General features: G+C 37.1%; 1 protein-coding gene across 1 annotated transcript in view; it reads right to left on the reverse strand.

Annotated features, from left to right (window-relative positions):
* The window catches only part of UNC13C (unc-13 homolog C), a 705,000-nt gene that overhangs the window by 463,645 nt on the left and 213,854 nt on the right, over positions 1–27,501 (reverse strand). Inside the window, exon 4 of the mRNA XM_020981173.2 lies at positions 52–130. Coding sequence (XP_020836832.1) covers positions 52–130 — 79 coding nt within the window. The remainder of the gene's footprint in view (positions 1–51; positions 131–27,501) is intronic.

A 27,501-nucleotide genomic window follows, 5' to 3' on the forward strand; every position in this document is an offset into this window, starting at 1 on the left:
TGAAGTAGAAAACAATATACGCAATCAGATAATCATCCCAAAGTTACTTACCACATCTCGTACAATGGGCAAGGTTTTTTTTCTGCGAAGGTCAGGCATGCTGTCAATACCATAGAGTCCCCTGCCAGCCCTGTAAAAAACATAATTATTAAAATTATTAATTTTTAAAATTTAAATTATTTAAATATTAAAATTATTTTTTTAAAAAATTATTTTATCAAGTAAAACAATGTTCCATCAGAAAGTAGCATCCTAGGTCTGATGGTTAAAAAAAAAGTCATACAGTAAAAACAAGACAAAACAAAACTGAACTTGGACTGTGGAATTAAAGTACCCTCACAAAGTCCACTGTACAAATTTTAGGATAGTAAACCACTGTAGATATTAGAATAAAGATCCACTACTCTTCCTTTCTAGCTTCCCCAAATTACTCAACTGACATCTGAAGAAACCCAACACTTTGGGATTATAAACCATGATCTTCTTGGATTGAATTACTCTTTATGGGACAAAGGCATACTTGAAAGAATACACATTGTTGGTTTAGAAATATTAAGGAAACCAAAGTGAACAATGCTTTTGATCTAGACCCAAATTGTCAGCAATTATAAGAAAATTATCAATAGTTTAGAAATCACTTCCCTAACCTTGCTCTTCCACCAATGTTAAAACTTTAAAAACTCATCTTTAATAAGTAGAGGTCCTTTATTTTAAAAAATAAGATGAAATTTATGTGGTATAAATGATATATGTTGGGCCCCAGAGTTATTAAGATCTGGGCATAAGTCCTATTTCTGTCACATAGTAGTTGTATAACCATCGACAAGTTGCTTAATCCCCAGTTAACTCTCTAAGAAGCTAAATTATGGAACCATTACTGTAGCTTTGCATAAAATGGGCAGAATTTCTAGACCCAGGCATTCCCCACACCCATGAAATTACAGGTGTGGACAAAATAAAATACAGTAGGCGGATATAATTCACCTGAGGTTCCCCCTCTTCCCCCAGTAATTAATTTAGAAGTATCACACAAGGAAGATAGTTAAATCCTCCATGAAGTCTGTTCTATGTAGGCATTGTAAAAGGCAGACATTAGAAAATTTCTCCTATCCAGTTTCTATACATGATAATGAGAAACTATGTTTTTATGATACCCATTTGCCACTTTGTCTATAAGGTATATAGTAAGAAGAAAGGAGAGTGATTAGAATGTAGTGTGTGTGTGTGTGTGTGTGTGTGTGTGTGTGTGTGTGTGTATCTTTGTTGACTTTTCCTAGGTATCAAAGACAAATTACACTTATACACTCCCAGCAAAGAGAGTATTATTTCAATTCAGAATTTAGAGAGGTAGAGGTGGAAAGTGGAGTTAAAAAGAGGGAAAGGGATTAAGAGGGATACAGAGATAAGATGAGGAGGGAGAAATGAGAAGGTAGAAGGAGAAAATTGGAGGTAGAAAAGAAGAGAGACAGGAGTAACAGGCAAAAAAAAAGTTGGAGCTCTAAGGGCTCTTTCTGCAAAAAAAAAAAAAATCGTATGACTTATGATTTTTAAAAAAGTTCAAGAGATTTCCTTAGTCATCTAGTAGGGTACTGAAGCATCAGGCAAAGTCCATTATATCCCCTCAATTGAACTAGATAAACATTTACTTGTAAGCTGATAAATTTAATAAAATTTACATTTTAAGTTTTAAAATATTCCCTGAACCTGATATTGATTTCTTCAGTAGTTAAAGAATGCTGTACCACCAATCATTTGCCTCTTATAATGAGACCATCACTATCACTGCAATATCTGGTGACCATTCAGTCAGACTACAGAGTGCAATTTACCCAGTATAAGCAAGAAGTGAGAAGAATAGGATGAGGTTAGCACATACTGCAACTACTGTGAGAAGTTAGAAGAACTTATAGAAAGTAGAGGTCTGGTAGAGAAACAAGAGTGAGTTGTAGAATACTTTTCTGGAAAGGTATTTCCAGAATACACCTTCTGGAAAGGAGTTTAACTTGCTGTATAGTACCTGAATGGTTTATACCAGAAGCAGAAAAAAACCAAAAACCTAATCTAGGTCAAGATATAGACTGACTATGGCTGGAGACAGAGCCAAGATAGCACAGTATAGTCAGCAACCCAACTGAACTGTCCCCTCCAAACAACTTTAAAATAACTCCTCAAATCAAATTTTGGAGCAGCAGAGCCAAAACAACAACAAAAAAAGTTGGATTGAGGTTTTTTTTGAATATAAGATGACTCAGGAGATAGGTAAAAGAGGTCTGTGACACTGGTGTGGGTGCCAGCCCAGAGAACATGTGGGCTATGACAATGGCAGCAGCCTTGGGTGCTCTCAGCCCAGAGAAGTAAGGGAGTTGGAAAATTAGACAGAAAGTGATTACAGGGGACCCTTTACTGGTATTGGGTACAGCTGGTGCTGGTTGGTGCTGATCTATTGACCATACATAGTTTCAGGGCAGAGAAGAGTGCTTGTGATCCATTACAAGGGAATAAAGGTTCTGGTCACATTCCAGGGCCAAGAAGAGTGCTAGGGCTTGTGGCTAAAGGAGCAAGGAACCTGGTCACAGTTCCAGGGCCAAAAGGAGTTCTGGTACTTGTGGTTGCAGGGGATCAGGGGACTTTCCAGGTTAAAGACCAAAGTGCAGAGCAGGAGGGCAGTAACCACACCTCTGCCTGATTCACAGAGCCTTGGAAGCACTGAGAACTTGCTGACTCCCAGACCTAGCTTTGAAAATAATAGCATGAAAAAGCCTGAATCTTGGGAAAGTATCTCCCCACTTCCAGGTGAGCAGAGGCAAACTTTAACATAAAGTTCAAAGTCAAGAAATGGACTGGCAAAATGAGCAAACAACAACAAAGAACTTGACTATAAAAGCTACTACAGTGGCAGAGAAGATCAAGACACAATCCAAAGGAAGATAACTAGCTAAATAAACCTACAACAAAAGCCTCAAAGAAAAGTGTTACTTAGACCCAAGCTTAACAAGAATTCCTGGAAGAATTAAAGAAAAAGATGAATGGCAGAAGAAATATTGTGAAAAGAAATGAGAGTGATGCAAGAAAATTATGAAAAGAAAATGACTAGCTTGGTAAAAGAGGCACACAAAAAATACTGGAGAAAATAATGCCTTAAAAATATAATTGACCTAATAGTAAAAGAGGCACAAAAATTCACTGATGAAAAGAACTTCTTAAAAAGCAGAATTGGCCAAATGGAAACAGATGTATAAAAGTTCATAGAAGAAAATAATTCCTTAAAATTTAGAACTGGGCAAGTAGAAACTAATGACTCCATGAGACATAAAGGAACAATAAGACAAAGTCAAAAGAATGAAAAAAAAAGAAGAAAACATGAAATAATCTCATTGGAAAAACAACTGACCTGAAAAATTGATCAAGGATAATTTAATAATTATTGGACTACCTGAAAAAAACGTGATTGAAGAAGTAGCCTAGACATCATATTTCAAGAAATTATAAATGAAACCTTCCCCAATATCTTACATGCAGAGGATGAAATAGAAATTGAAACAATCCATCAATCACCTCCTGAGACCCCAAAATGAAAACTCCTGGGAATATTACAGCCAAATTCTAGAGTTCCCACGTCAAGGAGAAAATACTGCTAGCAGCAAGAAAGAAATAATTCAAATGTCATAGAGTCACAGACAGAATCACACAAAATTTAGTGGTTTCCATGTTAAAGGAGCAGAGGGCTTAGAATTTGATATTCCAGAAGGCATAGCAGCTAGAATTATAAACAAGACTAATGTACCCAGCAAAACTGAGTACAGTCCTTCAGTGGGAAAAAAAGGATATTTAATGAAATAGAGGACTTTCAAGGATTCTTGATGAAAAGATCAGAATTTAATAGAAAATTTGATATTCAAACACAAGACTCAATAGAAGCATAAAAAGGTAAACATATACAAGTAATCATAAGGGAATCAATACAATTAAACTATTTATATTACTACATGTAACTCCTAAGAATTTTGTCATTATTAGGACTAAAAGTCTCAATAGATAGAGGGTATGAATGTGAGTGGATTATGATGGAATGAGCTCAGAAAAAAAAGAAGGGGTGAGAAAGAGGAATTGGGAAAGGAGGGAAGGGAGAGATAGAGTGGGAGATTTTTCTCTCATAAATGGGAGAAATACAAGGAGATTTTTTTATATTGGATGGGGAAATAAAAGGTGTGGTAGACAATGCTTGAACCTCACTTTCATCTGTATTGGTTCAAAGAAGGAAGAATACACACTCAGTTGGGTATAGAAATCTATTTAACCCAATAGGGAAATAGAAGAGAAATGGGATAAGGGATTTGTGTGTGGGAGAGAGATGATAAAAGGGAGGTTGGATTAAGAAAGGCAGTAACCAAAGCAAAACAGACTTTTGAGGAAGGACAGGATAAAAAGAGAAAGCATGAAAAACAGAAGAAAATAGGAGAGAGGGAAATACAAAATTAGCAATTACAAAATTGTGAGCATGAATAGGATGAGCTCACCATAAAATGGAAGTGAATAGCAAAATGAATAAGAACCCAGAATCCAACAATATGTGGTTTACAAGAAACACACTTGAAACAGAAAGACAAACATAGATTTAGAATAAAGGGCTGGAGTAGACTCTATTATGCTTTAGCTGAAGTAAAAAAAAAAAGCAGAGGTAGCATCATGATCTCAGACAAAGCAAAAGCAAAAATAGACCTAATTAAAAGATACAGGGAAACTACATTTCACAAAGAGGTACCATAGACATTGAAGTAATATTTTTAAAAATTAAAGCAATTTTCTTTGGTAAGTCTCATTTCTCAAATGTATAAGGAACTGAGTCAAATTTATAAAAACAAGAGCCATTCCCAAATTGTTAAGTGGTCAAAATATATGAACAAACAGTTTTCAGAAAAAATAAATCAAAGCTAACTATAATCATATAAACATGTTCTAAATCACTACTGATTAGAGAAATACAAGTTAAAATTACTCTGAGGTACCATTTCACACCCATTAGAAATGACAAATGTTGGAAGTAATAAGGGAGAATTGTTGCACTAATAAACTGTCAGTGAAGTTGTGAATAGGTCCAACTATTCTGGGAAATAATTTGGAACTATGCCCAAAGGGCTATAAACTTGTACATACCCTTTGACTCAGCAACACAACCACTAGGTCTGTATCCCAAAGAGATCAAAGAAGAAGGAAAATGATCTATATGTAAAAAAATATTTATAGCATCTCTTTTTGTGGCGGCAAAGAATTGGAAGTTGAGGTGATGCTCATCAATTCAGGAATGGTAGAACAAGTTCTGGGATATTATTGTAATGGCACTATTGTGCTATAAGAAAAGATGAAGGCGACAGTTTCAGAAAAACAAAACAAAATAAAGGAAAAACATGGCAAGACCTATATGAACTCAAGCAAAGTGAAATGAGAACTGGGAGATCGTTGTTTTGTTTTTGAATATTTTTTTCTCCCAATTACATGTCAAGACAATGTTTAGCATTTATTTTTACAAGATTTTGAGTTTCAAGTTTTTCTCCCTCCCTCTCCTCCTCTCTTCTAAAAACGGTAGGCAATTTAATAAAGGTTATACATGTGCTGTCATGTAGAATATATTTCCATATTAGTCACAGTTGTGAAAGAAGAAACAGATGAAAAGGAAAATGAAAGAATAAATAAGTGAAAAAGTATGCTTTGATCTGCATTCAGGGTTCAGCAGTTCTTTATCTAGATGGTAATAGTGTTTTCCTTTGTTAGTCCTCCTTAGTCCTTGTCTTAGATCACTGTGTTGCTGAGAAGAGCTGAGTCATTCATAGTTGATCATCACACAATGTTGCTGATATTGCGCACAATATTTTCTGAGTTCTGCTCATTTCACTTTGAATCAGTTCATACAAGTCTTTCCAGGTTTTTCTGAAATCTGCCTGTTCATCATTTCTCATTACACAATAGTATTTCATTACATTCATATACCACAGCTTATTCAGTCATTCCCTAATTGATGGGCATTTCCTCAATTTCCACTATTTTACCACCACAAAAAGAGCTGCTATAAATACTCTCACACATGTAGGTCTTTCCCCCCTTTTTTAATGATCTCTTTGGGATACAGACTTAGTAGCAATATTGCTGGATCAAAGAGTATGCACAGTTTGGTTGTCCTTTGGACAAAGTTACAACATGCTCTGTAGAACAGTTGGATCAGTTCACAACTCCACCAACAGTGCATTAGTGTCCAAGTTTTCCTATGTCCTCTCCAACATTTATCATTTTCCCTTTTTGTCAGATTAGCCAATCTAACAGGTGTGAGGTGGTACATCAGTATTATTTTAATTTGCATTTCTCTAATCAAAAGTGATTTAGAGCACTTCTTCATATGCCTATAGATAGCTTTGATGAAAACTGCCTGTTTATATATCCTTTGACCATTTATCAATTGGAGAATGGCTTGTATTCTTATTAATTCAGTTCTCTATATATTTGAGAAATGAGGCCTTTATCAGAGACATTTGCTGTAAAGATTGTTTCCCAACTCACTGGTTTCCTTCTATTTTCTATTTCAATGATCTTATTTTTCCTCCTTTTGTCTTCTCTCTCCTTTTACCCTTTCCTTCCTCGAAAGGGTTTTGCTTCTGTCTACCATCTCTCCTAGTCTGCTCCATTGAATTCCTTGTTTTCTTTTCCCCTTTACTTTTTTAGGCTTCTCTTGGATCTTGATGTTGGAGATCAATTTTTTTTTTCAATTCTGGTCTCCTTATGAAAGCTTGAAATCTTGCTATTTCATTGAATGACTATTTCTTTTTCTCTTGAAGCGTTATTTGTATCTTTTTTTTTCCATTTGGCCAATTCTACTTTTTAAGTAGTTGGCTTTTTTCCAATTTGTTGACTCTTTTTCACAATTCTCTCATTTCTTTTCCAATTTTTCTTCTACCTCTCTTATATGATTTTAAAGCTTCTTTTTGAGCTTTTCAATGAGTTCTTTCTGGGCTCAAGAGCACTTTCCAGTTTTCTTTGAGGTTTTGCCCATAGGTATTTTGACACTGCTGTCCTCTTCTGAGTTTGTGTCTTGATCTTTCCTGTCACCATAATAATTATCTACGGTTATATTCTTTTTGTTGTTGTTGTTATTTGTGCTCATTTCTCTCTCTCTCTCTCTCTCTCTCTCTCTCTCTCTCTCTCTCTCTCTCTCTCTCTCTCTCTCTCTCTCTCTCTCTCTCTGCCTTTTTCTTTTCTTTTAAATTTGAGCTGTGCCAGGGTGGAAGGGGCACTGTCTCAAGATTCTTGTGCCAGGGGCTACAGGCCCTAGGTATTTACCTGATGCTGCTGTTATGTTGCCCTGAGGCCCAAAAAGGGATTCTTGAGTCTGGTGCTACATCGAAGGGGGGTTCAGTGGAGGGTGGCTAGTGCTGCTGGAGGCCATCGTGTTCTGGCAACTTACCTGGTGCTGAGCCAGGGTCCTGGTGCTGAAGCCCTTGGGGATAGTGTGTTTCTGCATTTCCCCAGGACTACACTGAAGCTGTGGAGGTCTGGCCTCTGGTGGCTGCCTGTGTGCCCGGGGCTATGCTGAAGCAATGGGGGGAGGGGTCCTGGTGTTGCTATTTGCCTCCTCTACCACACTAGGGCTCAGGATCTCCTGTTGGTGAGGTGGGGCTTCCTGTTGTCTTGTTAGGATGCTTCTTGTCTTGGACTGCATTCCCTTTTTTCACCCAAGTGAGACAGACCTTTCTTGCTGATCTTCCACATTTTTTGGCTAACAATTGTTTCACCCCATCTTTTTGCTGGTTCTGCTGTTCCAGGATTTGTTTTGGGGTACTATTTTATGGTTGTTTGGAGGTGAACATGGGAGAGTTACAGCAATTTACTGTTTACTCTGCCATCTTGGCTCTAAGTTGGGGAGATGGTTGTGCACAGTAACAACAATGTTATAATAATGATCAACTGTGAAAGATCTGGCTACTTTAATTAACACAATGATCCAAGACAATAATACCAAAGGACTCATGATGAAAAAAAATGCTATCCACCTCTGGAGAGAGAAATGAAAATCTCTGAGTGCAAACTGAAGTATATTTTCTTGCTTTGTTTTTTTTTTCTTTTGCTTATTTATGATATGGCTGAGATGGAACTATGCTTTGCATGATTTCACATGTATAATTGGTATCATTTTGCTTGCCTCATCAGTGGGTAGGGGAGAGGTGGGAGAGAGGAAGGAAGAGAATCTGGAACTCAAAATTTAAAAAGAAAAAATTTTTTAACAATTTTTCTTTTTCAAAAAAGATCTAGTTGAATCAGTATGGTCAAATTTAATAAACCAAACCAAACTTCAATGTCTGCTTACCTGACTCTAAAAAGATGCTTAATTTAAATATGTCAAATAAAGTCCAAATATGCCTAGAAATATAAAATTCATTATTTGTGCTGTATGATAAAGGATTTATAAGATTTGCGAGAGGAAGTGATAACTCCTAAAGATTAATGTTTTATAAACTCATGGTTAAAAAAATTGAAAAAAGAATCATTATCCAGTGAAAATATTGAAAAAATTAGATAGCAGTTTGTCAAAAAAAAAAAAACAAAACCAAAAACTTAAATTCATTTTATGCCAGATGCTAAAAATAAGCTAATTGGGTTGATGCTATAAATATTCAATGAAATCATGTATTATGGAAGAAAAAGCAATACTATATTCAGCTTAAATATAGAAAAGAGAAAATAATATCTGTACAAAGAGTGGAAAAATTACTGGGAATAAATAAACATATATATGTATATTAGTTGGATTATATGGAGGTGGGGGGGGCAGGGATTTTGCATGCCAAAATTCTTTGATACAGAAAGAAAAGGGGGAAAGGGAGTTGAGAAATTTTTTTTACAGTAAGTTTATAATCAACTCATCTTTATAGGATCATAGGATTTTAGAGCTAGAATAGACTCTGGAAATCAATAATCATACATGGAGTATCTATAAGGGTAATACCCATTTTCCAAAGGAAAGAATGGTCAAAGATAGGAACAAGCAATTTACAGAGGAAAATATACAAACTGTTAGCAACCACTTAAAAAGTTACTCAAATTCTCTAGTCATAGAAATACCAACTAAACAACTCTAGCATAAAAACCTGTATGCAACAGATAAGCAGAAATATAAAATCTAAAAGGGATGAAATTAAATATAAGTGGGACTTCAAGGGGAAAGCATTCTGCTAGAGTTGATGGGCTATACCCTGGTACAAGTTTCTTGGAGAGAGACCTAGAAATAAGCGTAAGTTTCAAAATTAATCATTCCTTTTAATCTAGCAATCTTCCTTCTGGAACTATATAATAAGTATATTATTAAAAGGAGAGAAAAAATATCCTTCCTTCCTATAAATACTAATTGTATGCTTGCAAAGGACTACACAATGTCTTAGCTGAGCTGGTAATTTCATACTTTTCATTGTCTTCCCCCCTCCCATCTAGTATATTTTGTGTGCTAGAATATATAGGAACACATGAACATAGTGCTAGAAGGAATCTTCATTGTTGTTCACTTGTTTTTAGTCATGTCTGACTCTTCATGGTCCCATTTGGGGTTTTCTCAGCAAAGATACCAAAGAGGTTTGTCATGTCCTTCTCCAGCTCATTTTACAGATGAAGAAACTGAGGCAAACAGAATTAAGTGACTTGCTCAGGGTCACACAGCTATTAAATGTCTGAGGCCAGATTTGAACTCAGGAAGATGATTCTTCCTGACTCCAGGCCTGGCACTCTATCCACTGTGCCACCTAGCTGCCCAAAAAGAATCTTAGAAGTAATCAAGTCTAGTCTCACGTCCCCCTAATTTTATGAATGAGAAAACGAGGCACAGAGATATTAAGTGACTTGCCCAGGGTCAATCATCTAATAAATAGCAAAGGTGGAAAGTGAAACTTTCTTATTCCAGGCCCATTATTCTATCTACTATACCAAACTACCTTGTTTTTCTCCCAGTTGACATGTGATGATGCAAGGAACAACTATGTATTAACTGTTTTTTCTCTCTCTCTGTCTCTCTCTTTCCCTCTAATATTCCTTGAAAACAGGTCAGATTCCCTAGTCTTACCCAGAAGCTCCCTAGCTCAGTTTTCACACTCCTACATGCTGTGTACAATTATACGAGTATACATATATATATATATTTTGCCTGGCCCCATTTACCTTAGCAGTTCAGCTTGACCCTTGCACCTACCACTCTAAAGTGTAAGGGAACACATCAAGACCAAAAGCCTATCTAATTTGGGGGTAGGAAAGTAGGTCTGGAAGATGCTTTCAGATGCAATAGTAAAAAGAATCAGACATCTGAGGAACAGATAGAGTTGAAAGGTTCAGGCAGATATTTTAAGTCAGATGTGCAAGAGAATGTGAGATGCTATCATAAGGGGCAGGAACATGGGGTCCAGTGCCAGGAAGTTCTCAAAAAGTCATCAAGAAAAACACTAAGAAGCAAGCAATATTGAAATAGACTCTTCTCCCACAGCAGAGGGAACAAATTTCCCTCTGCCCTCTTTTATCCTACCTGCTAGGAACAGGGAGCTCATTAGGCTCTAGATCCATAGGTGTTTATCCTAGACAGAAGGTGATCAGGAGTCTACAGACCAATCTCATAATGAATGCAGAAAATGTGCTGATGACATCACCAGAAAGTCCTGACAGTATTATGGTGCGATACCTCCTCTCCCACTCAAGTAACCTAATTGCTTCAAATGTAACATTGAATCCACTTCACAAGATGCTCCTTATTCTTTCCAAATAGACTTTCTGTATCAAACCAAATAACTATCCACTGAATCTCAGTATGTCCCTTTCTCTCTACTGACAGGTCCCCTACCTTCTTATTAAGACTCTCATCATCTCTGGACTATTTTTTTTTTGTGAGGCAGTGGGGGTTAAGTGACTTGCCCAGGGTCACACAGCTAGTAAGTACCAAGCGTCTGATCTGAGACCAGATTTGAACTCAGGTTCTCCTGACTCCAAGGACAGTGCTCTATCCACTTCACCGCCTAGCTGCCCCTGGACTACCTCAATAGCCTCATAGTTACTCTCCTTGTTTCCCTGTCTATCCCTTCTCCAAATCCTTTCTCCATAGAACTGCCAAAATAATCTTCCTAAAGCACATGTCTAACCAAGGCATTTGCTTGTGCAAGAATCTTTAGTTGTATCCCGTTGTCTCTAGGATTAAATCAACTTCTCTACTAGGTTTAAAGCCCTTCACCATGTGACTCCAGTTCAATTTTCCAGATTTAACAGCATTCCTCTACCTTTCCAGGTATCACATTATTTATTATATTTTATACCTGTCAATGACCCAGTAACACTAAACTACTCCTATTCCTTGAACTCTACAGTTCATCTCCCATCTCTTGCCTTTGCTCAAGCTATTTCCTATCCTGGGATGCTCTTTCTTCCTCTAGCTCTCTCAACCTTTGGTTTCCGCTAAGACATCTCAAATTCTGTCCTATGTCTTTTCCTGTATCCCTCAGCTGCTAGTGTCTTGCCAACACAGATTACATTTCATCTACTCTATATATTTTTTGTATGTACCAAGCAATCTACATGTTGTCTCCCTTATTAGAATGTGAGCTTCTTTAAGGGCTGTAACAATTTTTGCCTTTCTTCGTATACCCAGAATTTAGCATAGTGCCTGGCATGTACCAAGTGCTGAAGAGATGCATTTTTAAAATTTTATTTATTTTAAATTTATGGAATAAAATAAGCATTTCCATAACACAGTATAATTAAAAAAAATGATGATTGCACACAAAACTGCAAATCTATTATGTACAATTTGCTATTCCTTTTAAATATGTAATAAAGTTATCATGTAAATTTCTTCTTATTCTTCCCTCCCCTCCCCTCTCCCTCAGAGATGGCTACCATAAGACACAAATATGTATGTGTAAATGTGTGTGTATATATATGTTTATATATAACATGCATATATACATATATACACACATACATATATGCATACATACACACATACATACATACACATAAACCATTCTACACATATTTCTATTTATCAGTTCCTTCTCTGGATGTATGTATAGTCTTCCTCCATAGGTCCTTTGTTGTTAATTTGAGTATTTATAATAATCAAAATGACTTAGTTGCTCAAAGTTGTTGTTAAAACTACATAGCTGTTATTGTATACAACAGTGTCTTGGTTCTGCTCATTTTGCTCTTCATTATGTCATGCAAATCTATCCATGTTTTTTCTAAGATCATCAAGCTCATCATTTCTTATAGTACCATAGTATAAATGTTTTTTGATTGATATTTTATGTTCCAGCCAAATTAGACCATGTGTTGCTCCCCAAAGTTCTATTATATCTTACTGCCTTCTTGCCTTTACATGTGCAGTCCCCCACACCTGGAATGCATTCCCTCCTAACTTCTGCCTCTTGAAATTCTTACTTTCCTTCAAGGCTCATATCAGGTAACCTCCTTTTAGAAAAAGCCTGCCTGGAATCATTCCAGTTAGATATTTTTTCACTCTTCAAATTATCTTGTATTTATTTTATTTATATATGTAATTTCCCAGTATCATGTAAGTTTGAAAAGGATATTTTTTGGTCATTTTTTGTTTTTATATCTCCAGGACCTAGCACTGTACCTTCTGGAAAACAAAGGTTTAATTTACTTTACTTTTTTATTTAACTTATTGACTGTGAGTTGCAGGAGACTTAAGAAGCCATCTAGGCCTACTGTTATCTTTGAAAGAATTGCCTTAGCAACTTTCCCAATAGATGGGGTTAACTGGCTTTTGTTTGACATCTCAAGTGAGGGGGGAGGAAGAGATGCATTTTTAAAATTTTATTTATTTTATTTTATTTTTAATTTATGGAATAAAACAAGTATTTCCATAATACAGTATAATAAAAAAGATGATTGCAGTGAAACTGCAAATCTATTTTGTACAATTTTCTATTTTTTTTAAATGCATAATAAAGTTATCATGTAAATTTCTTTTTATTCTTCCCTCCCCTCTCCCCCAGAGATGGCTATCATAAGACACAAATATGTATGTATGTAGATATGTGTGTGTATATGTACACTACTCTCAAGGAACTTACTGTGTAGTAGAAGGGCAAAAAGAAAAACATTTATTAAACACCAACTATGTACCAGGTACTGTTCTAAGCACTTTACAAATTTTAGCTCATTTGATCTTCACAGCAGCCCTGAGAGGTAAATGCCAATATTTTTCTTATTTTACAGTTGAGGAAACTGAGCCAGAGGTTAAGTGACTTGCCCAGGGTCACATACATAGCTAGTAAGTGTTTGAGGCTGATTTTAACTGAGGACTTCCAGACTCCATGCCCAGAATTCTATCCACTGTACCACTTTGCAGTAGGGGATAAAGACAGGAAAATTTCTGGAGTTAAGAGACCTGGTTTCAAATCCTACTTATGATATTTATTACCTATGTGACTTTGGACAAGCTACTTAATATCCCTGGCCTTAGTTTCTTCATCTGTAAAATAAAGACAATGGCCTATGTGGACCTTGAGATACATTCTAGCCTAGGTCTAAAATCTTATAAAGATAACTATAATATACATTACATGATAAATGTATTAGATAATTCCTAGAATGTAATCTGCCTAAGTATATAGAATACATACATGCATTTGTGTGTGCATGTATATGTGTATGTATGTATGTAAATGTGTATATGTATGTATATGTATACACACACATACACACACACATTTTGTCTTTTCATCCCCAGGACCTAGGATCTACTTTGGTCACAGAGTTGGCCCTAAATAAAAGTTCATTGAATTGAAATAAATTGAATTAAATGAAATAGAATGTGATGCCTGAGGGAAAAAGTTATTGCCAACCAAAAATAACAGAAAAGACTTCCAAGAGAAGTTAAATTTGAGATGACCTTTACAGTATCATTAGAAATTAAACAAGTGATGGGCGAAGATTTGATGTATAGGGGAAAATGTTATAAGGATTTTGAAGAGCTTTACTGTTTATACTGGAGCTAATTCTGAATGTTGCAAAGTATATGACTTCTGAATTGCCCATCACTTCCTTGAAGATTTTATGTACTAAGGATTTGGAATCCTTTCAAAGTGATTTAAACAAATAGTTGGGAAATTATTTTGATGTTTGCTGTCTAGTGAGTCCATCACTCACAAAGATAAATGTGAAAGGATTTCCTCCTTGGTTGTTGCCAAGAAAAAATATAAGGCCTGGCATTTCTTACAATCTATCACTGTTATGGTATTCAGCGAGCTGTCTAGCAAGCCCTACCACACTCGTAATCCTTACAGAAGAGATGGCTTAAGCCTCCTGGGTCTTTAATTCATTGTAGGCAAGTGTGGCCATCATCGTTATGGTAGGTTGGTAGGGCTGCTGGTAAACACTAAACAATCATTTTACTTGACTTGAATAATTTCTCTGAGAAGCTGCATCCAGTCTCTTCCCACTCCAATCCAATGAATATAGCACTGATAGAGGAATATACCTTTCACTAAATGGCTTCTGAGTTATTTTCCTGCTCTAAATCTATGATTATCTAAAACACCAAGTTATTCATATTGCACTCTTAATAAGAAATCTTTAATAGTTTCCTATTACTTAGAGGATAAATTCCAAATTCCTTAACCTGGAATTTAAGGCTTTCTGCCATGTAAATCCTATGGCCCTTTCTAATCTCTTAACTCAAAACTGAAGATGCTGTAGTGAAATTGGTACTTACCAGGCTGTTAGAATACTGTTTACCATCCTGCCTTTGTCACCCTAGGCCATTTTACTGTCAAAATACCCATCTTTTCCTCCTGAATCATCTTTGTCCTTTGAAATCCTATATACGCACCCAAATTCATCTCATATGATACTGCATTCATGGAATGAATGCACTCCACCAGAAGAGAGCTCACCTTTGGCTCAAGACCTACTAGCTAGAACACTAATACGGAACTTTACAATACTTAGACAGCTAGGTAATATAGGGGATAGAGTGCTAAGCCAGGAGTCTAGAAGGACTGAGTTCAAATGTGGTCCTTGATACTTACTAGTTGTGTGACCCTAGGCAAGTCATTTAATCTCTGTGGGATAATAATAACACCGACCTCAAAGGGTTGTTGTGACCATCAAATGAGATATTTGTAAAGTGCTTAGCCCAGTGCCTGACACGTAGTAGGTGCTATATGAATGCCAGCTCTTATATTAATTGCAGACATTAATTCTATATATAAGGGTTATCTCTTTATTAAACTGTAAATTCCTGGAGAGAAGGTACCATTACTTATCCATCTTTATATTCCCAATGGAACTTTAAATATAGTAGGTGATCAATAAATATCTGTTAAATGAATGTTTACCTTCCACTCCTCAAACTCTATGCCAAAAGCAAACAGAAATTGGGCATAGTGCTTTGATACTGAACTGTTCATCAAAATAAAACTGTGAAAACTACATAATGATAGGAAACTTTTTTTCATTGATCCTAGCACAAAGTAGGTGCCCTGACCTTGCTTGGCATAATCAATAAATCATAAAAAATTGAATGCTAGAAAAGATCTGAAAATTTATCTAGTTCTTACCCAGATATTTTGAATCCCAGGGCCAATGCTCCTTGGCTGTGATAGCCAAGTGAGGTTTAAATAGCATTTGCTTGAAAGTTTCTTAACTTGAATTTCATCATAGGTATGTCATTCAACATGTCTCTGCAGATAAATTCCAGATCTATATATCTAGCCCTAATCTCTCTCCTGAACTCTAGTCTCTCATCACTAAAATTGGTTATTTTTGAACTGGAAGGCATAGAGTCCTTCCCTTAGATTCCACTGGATTCCCCTTCTTCTTGCTCACCTTCCTGAAAACATCTTTCCCCACATTTCTACCTGGAAGCCAGTGCTCTATCCCACGTATCATGGGAAGGAAACCAGAGTGTCAACTCAACTCCAATACTCAGGCCACTCCTGCCTTCTCAATGGTTCTGGACCCAGGAACACCTAGCTATGCTCATTGGGGCAGACACAGTCACTCATATCCCTACAATGAACAGAGTCACCAACTATGAATCTTTCTGAAAAGATGGCAGCCATTTGCCCTTTTACTATTCCCAAAAGTTCCCTGGACTTTATCCCATTCCCTACTACCACAATGTCTATGCCAGGGATGGAGAAATTGCATCCTTGAGGTCACATGTACCCTTCTAGGTCCTTGGGTATAGCCTTTTGACTGAGCCCAAGTTTTACAGAACAAATCCTTTTATTAAGAGGATTTGCTCTGTGAAGTTTGGATTTAGTCAAAGGGCCTCTTGACCTAGAGGGTCACATCTGGCCTCTGGGCTTGCTTTTTTTTTTTTTTTGCATCACCAGTACTTGGTAGAGTATACTTTATTCATAAGCTTTTCAATTTCAACAGGGCCACCCCAACCCTCAAACCCACTTCTATTCATAACTGCCCTATTTCTACCTAGGGCACTATCATCCTTCCAGACAGATTGCTCCACAAACTGAGTCATCTTCAACTCATCAACCTTCCTCATCTACATAATCAATTAATTGCCAATGCATATTAAATATGCCCACATCACCATCTCTCATGGCTACGTCCTTCTCACTATTCACACAGTAGACACCCTAGTTCATTGCTCTCATTAGCTATTGCCTAGGTGCTACTGTAATTACCTCCTAATTTATCTTGCGGCCTCAGATTTTTCCTCTAATACATACTCTGCACAGCTACCAAAATGATATTCCTAAAGCCCAAGTATGACCTGGGTATTATGCTGTTCAATAAGCTCCAGTAACTCACCATTGCCTCTAGATTAAAATACAACTTTTTTTTTTTTGACCTTTAAAGTCTTTCACAATCTGACTCCAAAATCACTTTCCTTCTCACACTCTGTGATTCAGGCACACCGATTTGCTTGCTCTTCCCAAATTAATGTCTTTTTACAAGCTTGTCAATATACCTTAATTTCACTTTCTTCTCATCTTTGTCTCTTAGAATGAGGTAGCTAATCAGTTCTGATTAATACTAATTGTGTGACCTCAGGAAAATCAGAGCCTCTCTAGTCCCCAGTTTTCTCATCTATAAAATGGGGTTAATAAACACTATCAATAGCATTAATTAATAATGTTTATACTACATATTTCATTGAACTTTTGGGAGAAAGGTACTTCGTAAACTTTAGGATGTAAACTTTCAACTCATTTAAATATCAGTTGAAATGGATTTTACAAGCCAGGTAGGGATTTTAGTGGAAAAAGAAAAGAAGTAGGGAGATGACTATACCTGGAATAGAAGAGTCATCTGAGCAAAAACATGGCAGAATAAAATAACAGTATATGTTGAAAGCAATGAAAATCATCCAGTGTGAGCTACAGCACAGAATGCATAGAGGGGGAAGATAAAACTACAAATGTAGGGTGGTATCAGGTTGTGCAAACATCTGAAGGGAAATGATTTTAATTTTAGTGCTAAGCAATAGGGAGCTACTGAGGATTTTGACTAGATCTATGTGTACATCAGGATCATTGAAGAAGGGAATAGAGTAGAGGAAAGGAAGACCTCTGTTAAGGTTATCACAGTAGTTTAGCTAACAAAGATCTGTTTTAGGGAAGTAAGTTCAAACTACAATAAGAATAACAAGAAGTAAAGCAGCATAGTGCCATTCTTTTCAATGCCTTCTCATGCCTTTATAAATCCTAGTAAAACTTCAACTAAAATTTCTAGGAAATTTCTAGGAAGGTAAACAGAGTCATTTAAGAGAAAAAAAATCATCTTTCTGCTTTTCTAGGTATTTACGCTGCTAAAGCTACCTCATATGTCTTAATATTTTAAGTTTTCTTCAACCCCCTGCCAAATGTTGTTAACATTCCAACCTGGATTCAGTCATGTTTCAGGTTTTATATGTTTCTATAGTACTATTATAATAGCTAAGGATTAAGAGGAAAAAAAAGACATTAAATTTTTACTCATCCAGTGGGATGGAAAAAAAAAGAATTCCAATTAGTGTTTCAGTGTCTGTATTTTTCTGACACAGCAAATAAAATTGACTAATCTTGTTCAGGTATTGGTTTTATTCTAAGTGTGATTAAAGCAAAGAAAAAAAATAATTCTTTAAAATTCCTCTCAAGAGTATTAGTTTTGGGGGCAGCTAGATGGCGCAGTAGATAGAGTGCTGGCCCTGGATTCAGGAGGACCTTAGTTCAAATCCGGCCTCAGACACATAACACATACTAGCTGCGTGACCCTGGGCAAGTCACTTAACCCCACTGCATAGCCAAAAGAAAAAAAAGAAAGAGTATTAGTTTCAACTCAATTCAATTCAAGTAAACACACATTAAACACAATATGCAAGGTGATGTTCTAGGTGCTGAAGACAACAATAGTAAAAATGGTAAGAGGGGCAGCTAGGTAGCACAGTGGCTAGTACACTGGCACTGAAGTCAGGAGTACCTGAGTTCAAATCTGGCCTCAGACCAAACACCTGACACTTACTAGCTGTGCAACCCTGGGCAACTCACTTAACCCCAATTGCCTAAAAAAATGGAAAGATAAAAAAAAAGAGCTTCAAAGAGCCTTCAAAGAGCTTACACACAGATTCATACATCTTAAATAAAGTAATATAACTTCCAAATGAATTTAACTTTGATTAAAGGAAAAAAAGAAAAATGAGCCACATCTACTTTCTAATTAATGCATGCACATAAATTCTTTCCCTAATAAGCACAGCGGCCAATAAAATGTTGGTCTTTTCCTCATAAGGCACATCCTGAGAAATAACATTGCTTAGTGGATGAACTATTGACCTTGAAGTAAGGAAAACCTGAGTTCAAAGTTTCACTCGACATACACTAGTTCTGTGATGACTATAAGCAAGTCATGAAAACTGTAGAAATTGGGGCAGCGCCAAGATGGCAGAATGAAAGCAGCAACTTGCTTGAGCTCTCCCCCAAACCCCTCCAAATACCTATAAAAAATGGCTCTAAACAAATTCTAAAGGAGCAGAACACATAAAAAGAGTGAAACAAATTTCCCAGCCCAAGACAACCTGGCTGATAGAAGAGCGCAGCTTGGCATGGGCACACAGGCCACAGCAAACCTGCAGCAGGCCTCAGAGGACTGAATTGTGGGCAGCTGTGGCAGCTTCCAGACTCCTCAATCCACAGATGCCAAAGACACCTTAGAAGGTCAATAGGAAAAGTCTGTTGATGTGGTGCTAAGAGAGGAGTGCGGGGTCTCAGCTCCATTCCCTGAAAGCGTGGCCCTGGTGGGGGCAGCTGCCTCCTGAGCTACTGGCCCACAAACTAAGGGGGAATCCAGTGACTGATCAGAGAGGGATTACAGGAATCTCTTACTTTGCCCATGCTTGGATCTGGGTCACAGTTCTGGGTGGAAATTCTGGGGTGAGGAGGACTGCTGGCACAGTGGAGCTTGTAGTGGCTGTGGACAGGAAACCTTCTTCACAATTCCAGGACAGAAAGGAGTGCTTCTGGTCACTAACAGACCACAGCACAGGCCAGGAAAGGAGTAAACACCTTGCCCCTTATCATACCCCACCTTGCAAGAACTGAAAATTTACAGGGCCCTACAAGTACCTCTGAAAACAGCTATATAAACCCCCTGAAGCTTGGGACAGTACATTCTCCACATTGGAAGCAGACTCTTACCTTAACAAAGAGTTTAAAACTCAAGCAATTGGCCAGGATCCTGAGCAAGCAGCACAAAAAGAGTCAGATTATATTATCTTACTTTGGTGACAAAGAAGATCAAAATATACAACCAGAAGAAGGCAACAAAGTCAAGCTCCTACATCCAAAGCCTCCAAAAAATATGAATCAGTCCCAGGCCTTGGAAGAGCTCAAAAGGGATTTTGAGAAGCAAGTAAGAGTAGTAGAGGAAAAACTGGGAAGAAAAATGAGAGTGATGCAAGAAAATCATGAAAAACAAGTCAACAGCTTGCTAAAGGAGACCCAAAAAAATGCTGAAGAAAATAGCACCTTAAAAAATAGCCTAACCCAAATGGCAAAAGAGGTCCAAAAAGCCAATGAGGAGAAGAATGCCCTAAAAAGAAAAATTGGCCAAATGGAAAAGGAAGTCCAAAAGATTACTGAAGAAAATACTTCCTTAAAAATTAGGATAGAGCAATTGGAGGCTAGTGACTTTATGAGAAATCAAGACACTGTAAAACAAATCCAAAAGAATGAAAAATTAGAAGAGAATGTGAAATATCTCATTGGAAAAACAACTGACATGGAAAATAGATCCAGGAGAGAGAATTTAAAAATTATTGGACTATCTGAGAGCCATGATCAAAAAAAGAGCCTAGACATCATCTTTCAAGAAATTATCAAGGAAAACTGCCCTGATATAGTAGAACCAGAGGCCAAAATAGAAATTGAGAGAATCCACCCATCTCCTCCTCAAAGAGATCCCCAAAGGAAAACTCCTAGGAATATTATAGCCAAATTCCAGAGTTCCCAGGTCAAGGAGAAAATATTATAAGGTTCCAGAAGGAAACAATTCAAGTACTGTGGAAACACAATCAGGATAACACAAGATTTAGCAGCTTCTACATAAAGGACCACAGGGCATGGAATATAATATTCCAGAGGGCAAATGCAGTAGGATTACAACCAAGAATCACCTACCCAGCAAAACTGAGTATAATCTTCAGGGAAAAAATGGTCATTCAGTGAAATAGAGGACTTTCAAGCATTCTTGATGAAAAGACCACAGCTGAATAGAAAATTTGACTTTCAAATACAAGACTCAGGTGGAACATGAAGAGGTAAACAGGAAAGAGAAATCATAAGAGACTTATTAATGTGGAACTGTTTACATTCCTGCACGGAAAGATGATATTTATAGCTCATGAGACCTTTGTCAGTATTAGGGTAGTCAGAGGAAAAAAATTATATGTATGTACAGATAGATAGATAGATAGATAGATAGATAGATAGATAGATAGATAGAGGGCACAGGGTGAGTTGAAGATTAAGGGGTCATATCTGGAGAATAAAATTAAGGATGAGAGAGGATTATATTTGGAGAAGAAGAAAGGGAGAGGTAGAATGGGGTAAATTATCTCACAAAAAAAAACAGAAAAGAAAAGGCTCTTACAGTGGAGGGAAAATGGGGGAAGGTGAGAGCGAATGAGCGATTCTTATTCTCATAGGATTTAGTTTACATAGGGAATAACATACACATTCAATTGGGTATCGAAATCTATCTTACCCTATGGGAAAATAGGGGGAGAAGGGGACAAGAGAGCAGGGGGATGATAGAGAGGAGGGCAGATTGGGAAAGGGGGTAATCAGAAGCAAATACTTCTGAGGAGGGACAGAGTCAAAAGAAAGAATAGAATAAATGGGAGGGCAGAACAGGATTAAGGGAAATAGAGTTAGTTTTTCACAACATGTCTACTATGGAAGTGTTTTGCATAACTGCACATGTATAACCTATATTGAGTTGTTTGCCTTTTCAGTGAGGGTGGGTGGGGAGGGAGGAAGGGAGAAGAATTGAAACCTAAAGTTTTAAAAACATATGTTTAAACAAAATGTTTTCACATGCTACTGGGAAATAAGAAATACAGGAAATGGGGTACAGAAGTCTATCCTGCCCTACAGGAAAACAGAAGGGGAAGAGGATAAGAGAAGGGGGGAAGAGATAGAAGAGAGGACAGACTAGGGGAAGGGAACTCAAAATCTTGCGGAAGTAAATATTGAAAACTGAAAATAAATGAATTTATATTAAAAAAATAAAAATAAAATTAAAAAAACCTGTAGAAATTAAGGGAACAAACTAGGCATATTTGAGTTACTTTGCATTTGCCCTAGAAGAGAGGGAAGGAGAATAATGGTAAAGAAGAAACAAAAGCTTTATATTTAAAAAATTAAATTAAAAAGCACAAAATACTAAAAGTTATCTCTTTAGAAATGTGTAACTCTTAAGTTGTAACCTCAGGAGTTTCTATCTTGTAAATACTAAAAGCCTTTGCATCTACTTCCATGAAACATTATCTTCATTGTTAACATTTTAAATTTGGAAGTTAAATGAGAAATAAAAACTTAGATGACAGGTTCTTAATAATTTTTTCATCATTTTTTCACCACTAGAAATCTAGTGGTGAGGATCTATTGATGTCTAAGAATAATATGTATATATTATATATACATAGTGAGTGAAGAAAAGTCTTTATTACACTTCTGGAGAGGAAAGCAGGCACAACACACTTTAGTAGCATGTGAGTGCTGGTTCAGTGGTACAATCAACTTTCAAACAGTTAACAATATTCATACTCTACCCACCAGGATTACTATTGGTCTAGTTCATCTGAGTTACATTCTTCCTGGACAGCCCATGTCATGTTTGTCCGTGTTCTTCCTTGTCATGTTAGGTCATGATCAAAAGTGGCAGCCATTTCCACCCTTGAGGTGTGTCAGTTAATATTTTTTTTGTTTAATTAATGCTTGTTTTTTAATTCATTTGTTTATTTTTAGCTTTCAACATTCACTTCCATGAGATTTTGAGCTCCAAATTTTCTCCCCATCTCTCTCCTCCACCTCCAAGATGGCAAGTAATTTGATATAGGCTCTACATATACATCCATATTAAACCTATTTTCACATTAGTCACATTGTAAAGAAGAATTAGAACCAATTGGAGAAACCATGAGAAAGAAGAAACAAAAAAAAAAGAGTGAGAGAGCAAATAACATGCTTCAATTTGCATTCAGACTCCATAGTTCTTTTTCTGGGTGTAGACAGCATTTTTTTTCTTGAGTCTTTTGGAGTTGTCTTGGATCCTTGCATTGTCAAGAAGAGATAAGTCTATCAAAGTTGGTCATCACACAATGTTGCTGTTACTATATACAATGTTCTCCTAGTTCTGCTCACTTCACTCAGCATCAGTTCATATAAGTCTTTTCAGGTTTTTTTGAAATCTGCTTGTTCATCATTTCTTTTTTTTTTGAGCATATTAAATATTATTAAATTTTATTATTTTAATATAAATTTATTTTTAGTTTGAAATATTTACTTCCACAAAATTTTGAGCTCCAAATTTTCACCCCATCTCACCCCTCCCCTGACTCCAAGATGGCATGCATTCTGAATATCCCTTCCCCTAGTCTGTCCTCTCTTCTATCTCTTCCCCCCTTCTCTTACCCTCTTCCCCTTCTGTTTTTCTGTAGGGCAGGATAGACTTCTGTACCCCATTTCCTGTATTTCTTATTTCCCAGTAGCATGTGAAAACATTTTGTTTAAACATATGTTTTTAAAACTTTAGGTTTCAAATCTCTCCCTTCCTCCTCCCACCCACCCTCACTTGAAAAGGCAAGCAACTCAATATAGGTTATACATGTGCAGTTATGCAAAACACTTCCATAGTAGACATGTTGTGAAAAACTAACTCTATTTCCCTTAATCCTATCCTGCCCTCCCATTTATTCTATTCTTTTTTTGACCCTGTCCCTCCTCAGAAGTATTTGCTTCTGATTACCCTTTCCCAATCTGCCCTCCTCTCTATCATCCCCCTGCTCTCTTGTCCCCTTCTCCCCCTATTTTCCTAGGGTAAGACAGATTTCCATACCCAATTGAATGTGTATGTTATTCCCTCCTTAAGCCAAATCCTATGAGAATAAGATTCACTCATTCCTCTCACCTTCCCCCATTTCCCCTCCACTGTAAGAGCCTTTTCTTTTCTGTTTTTTTTTGTGAGATAATTTACCCCATTCTACCTCTCCCTTTCTTCTTCTCCAAAATATCCTCTCATCCTTAATTTTATTCTCCAGATATGACCCCTTAATCTTCAACTAACCCTGTACCCTCTATCTATCTATCTATCTATCTATCTATCTATCTATCTATCTATCTATCTGTACATACATATAATTTTTTTCCACTGACTACCCTAATACTGACAAAGGTCTCATGAGCTATAAATATCATCTTTCCGTGCAGGAATGTAAACAGTTCAACATTAATAAGTCTCTTATGATTTCTCTTTCCTGTTTACCTCTTCATGTTCCACTTGAGTCTTGTATTTGAAAGTCAAATTTTCTATTCAGCTCTGGTCTTTTCATCAAGAATGCTTGAAAGTCCTCTATTTCACTGAATGACCATTTTTTCCCCTGAAGGATTATACTCAGTTTTGCTGGGTAGGTGATTCTTGATTGTATTCCTATCTCCTTTGCCCTCTGGAATATTATATTCCATGCCCTGTGGTCCTTTGATGTAAAAGCTGCTAAATCTTGTGTTATTCTGATTGTGTTTCCACAGTACTTGAATTGTTTCCTTCTGGCAGCTTGTAATATTTTCTCCTTGACCTGGGAACTCTGGAATTTGGCTACAATATTCCTAGGAGTTTTCCTTTGGGGATCTCTTTCAGGAGGAGATCTGTGGATTCTCTCAATTTCTATTTTGGCCTCTGGTTCTACTATATCAGGGCAGTTTTCCTTGATAATTTCTTGAAAGATGATGTCTAGGCTCTTTTTTTGATCATGGCTTTCAGATAGTCCAATAATTTTTAAATTCTCTCTCCTGGATCTATTTTCCAGGTCAGTTGTTTTTCCAATGAGATATTTCACATTGTTTTCTAATTTTTCATTCTTTTGGATTTGTTTTACAGTGTCTTGATTTCTCATAAAGTCACTAGCTTCCAATTGCTCTATTCTAATTTTTAAGGAAGTATTTTCTTCAGTAATCTTTTGGACTTCCTTTTCCATTTGGCCAATTTTTCTTTTTAGGGCATTCTTCTCCTCATTGGCTTTTTGGACCTCTTTTGCCATTTGGGTTAGGCTATTTTTTAAGGTGCTATTTTCTTCAGTATTTTTTGGGTCTCCTTTAGCAAGCTGTTGACTTGTTTTTCATGATTTTCTTGCATCACTCTCATTTTTCTTCCCAGTTTTTCCTCTACTACTCTTACTTGCTTCTCAAAATCCCTTTTGAGCTCTTCCAAGGCCTGGGACTGATTCATATTTTTCTTGGAGGCTTTGGATGTAGGAGCTCTGACTTTGTTGCCTTCTTCTGGTTGTATATTTTGATCTTCTTTGTCACCAAAGTAAGATAATATAATCTGACTCTTTTTGTGCTGCTTGCTCAGGATCCTGGCCAATTGCTTGAGTTTTAAACTCTTTGTTAAGGTAAGAGTCTGCTTCCAATGTGGAGAATGTACTGTCCCAAGCTTCAGGGGTTTATATAGCTGTTTTCAGAGGTACTTGTAGGGCCCTGTAAATTTTCAGTTCTTGCAAGGTGGGGTATGATAAGGGGCAAGGTGTTTACTCCTTTCCTGGCCTGTGCTGTGGTCTGTTAGTGACCAGAAGCACTCCTTTCTGTCCTGGAATTGTGAAGAAGGTTTCCTGTCCACAGCCACTACAAGCTCCACTGTGCCAGCAGTCCTCCTCACCCCAGAATTTCCGCCCAGAACTGTGACCCAGATCCAAGCATGGGCAAAGTAAGAGATTCCTGTAATCCCTCTCTGATCAGTCACTGGATTCCCCCTTAGTTTGTGGGCCAGTAGCTCAGGAGGCAGCTGCCCCCACCAGGGCCACGCTTTCAGGGAATGGAGCTGAGACCCCGCACTCCTCTCTTAGCACCACATCAACAGACTTTTCCTATTGACCTTCTAAGGTGTCTTTGGCATCTGTGGATTGAGGAGTCTGGAAGCTGCCACAGCTGCCCACAATTCAGTCCTCTGAGGCCTGCTGCAGGTTTGCTGTGGCCTGTGTGCCCATGCCAAGCTGCGCTCTTCTATCAGCCAGGTTGTCTTGGGCTGGGAAATTTGTTTCACTCTTTTTGTGTGTTCTGCTCCTTTAGAATTTGTTTAGAGCCATTTTTTATAGGTATTTGGAGGGGTTTGGGGGAGAGCTCAAGCAAGTCACTCATTTCACTCTGCCATCTTCCAGTTAATACTTAATAAGATCATTAAGCAAGTGTAGTGGAGAAAAGCCTTTGCCCTGTCAAGGCCCCATCCTTAACCCTGCTGGGTTCCAACCAGTTTAGCCTCCAAGGCTCTTTCTTAAGGAACGAGTGGTCTGCAGACTGTCTGGGGCACTTTCTGATTGGTTCAGGGGCTATCCACAAGATCTTGGAAGTCCTCAGAATCCCCTGTTCTGTTGTGGAAGCCTAACTCCTTAATCCTTTCTTACAATCCCCCCCTTTTCTTTTCTAGTAAAGATTTGGCTTTCACACATTCCCAATTTCCTCATTCTCTAATCTCTTTAACATGATTTCACATCACTGGCAGAAGTCTCATTGGTACTTTCAATCATCGTTCTTATATTGCCAGAGCCTGCCATCTAAAGTCCCACTGTGGGTCCTACTGGGATAATTTTAGTGAGGGACGTCTCTATTAATAGTTGTACCAGTCCTCTGCTGAATGGAACTATACAACATCCTACAGCATTTAGTACTCCTGAATGGATACAGCCATTTCTTTCCATTTGCCAAGCCAGGATTCTAACCATCCCTTTTAATCAATTATCTATCCCATAGTTCTCTGCCAACTCCTAAGCTAACGTGGTTAAATCTTGCAAAGCCTTAGTGATGGCTCCATCTGGGGCTATGCTGCTGGGCAACATTTCATCAAGGGATTTTGGGAACTTAAAACAGTATGGGAGAAGGAAGGGAGAAATTGACCAATGCAATGACAAATTAAAAAGGGAACAGTCCCCTTATTAAGTACAGATACAGAGACCCAAAAGTAACCAGAAATTGTCCATTTAAAGTTTAAATGCAGAAAATAAAACACATAGGATTAAAGGGAAGTAAATTATATTGGAATACAGTTATCAATATATTTTTTTTAACAGGCCAAAGACCACAAATTAAGAATCCTTGACATAGGTAGATTAAGCTAGAGAATTTATAAGCTCAGTCACAGCTGTTAAATACACAGTAAGATACTTTCCTGGTCTGAAACTCTCCTTAGAATTCCAAGAAACATAACAAAAAGGTAACCCTAACAGGTCTAATGCTAAAGACAATTGAAGGTGTTTTTGTTATTGTCTTTCTCTTCAACATATCTTAGGTACCAGGATATTTTCTAGGGCTCTAAATTGCAAATGAGTTGCCAGACATTATCCACTTAGTTCCCTACATCTGTTAAATAACAGGGTAAATCTAAACAAAACAAAACAAAACAAAACCAAAAAAACCCCAAAAAACCCTGGCCAGGTCCAAAATTACAGTAAACTGCAAATGTCTGTATTATTTTTGTTTGGCATTAAAGCTAATTTCCATATTATTTCCCTCCAGACAAACAGCATTCATTTGTAGTAGTCTCAAATCATAAGGTCATTCACAAGCTAATGGAAGATCAACTTTTAAAAATGTTTTACTTAGATATTATTTGGACAAACAGAATCCAATATTCGACTGCAGGCAAAATACATTTCTGAAAACCAAATGCTTGGATTTCTTTTAATTATACAATGCTATAGAAGTTGACAGCACATTTAATGCCCCTGTACCTTCTAACATCCCTTCTTCC

The sequence above is a fragment of the Phascolarctos cinereus genome, unplaced genomic scaffold, assembly GCF_003287225.1.
Source record: "Phascolarctos cinereus isolate Bilbo 61053 unplaced genomic scaffold, phaCin_HiC Scaffold_3;HRSCAF=262, whole genome shotgun sequence".
Taxonomy (NCBI): domain Eukaryota; kingdom Metazoa; phylum Chordata; class Mammalia; order Diprotodontia; family Phascolarctidae; genus Phascolarctos; species Phascolarctos cinereus.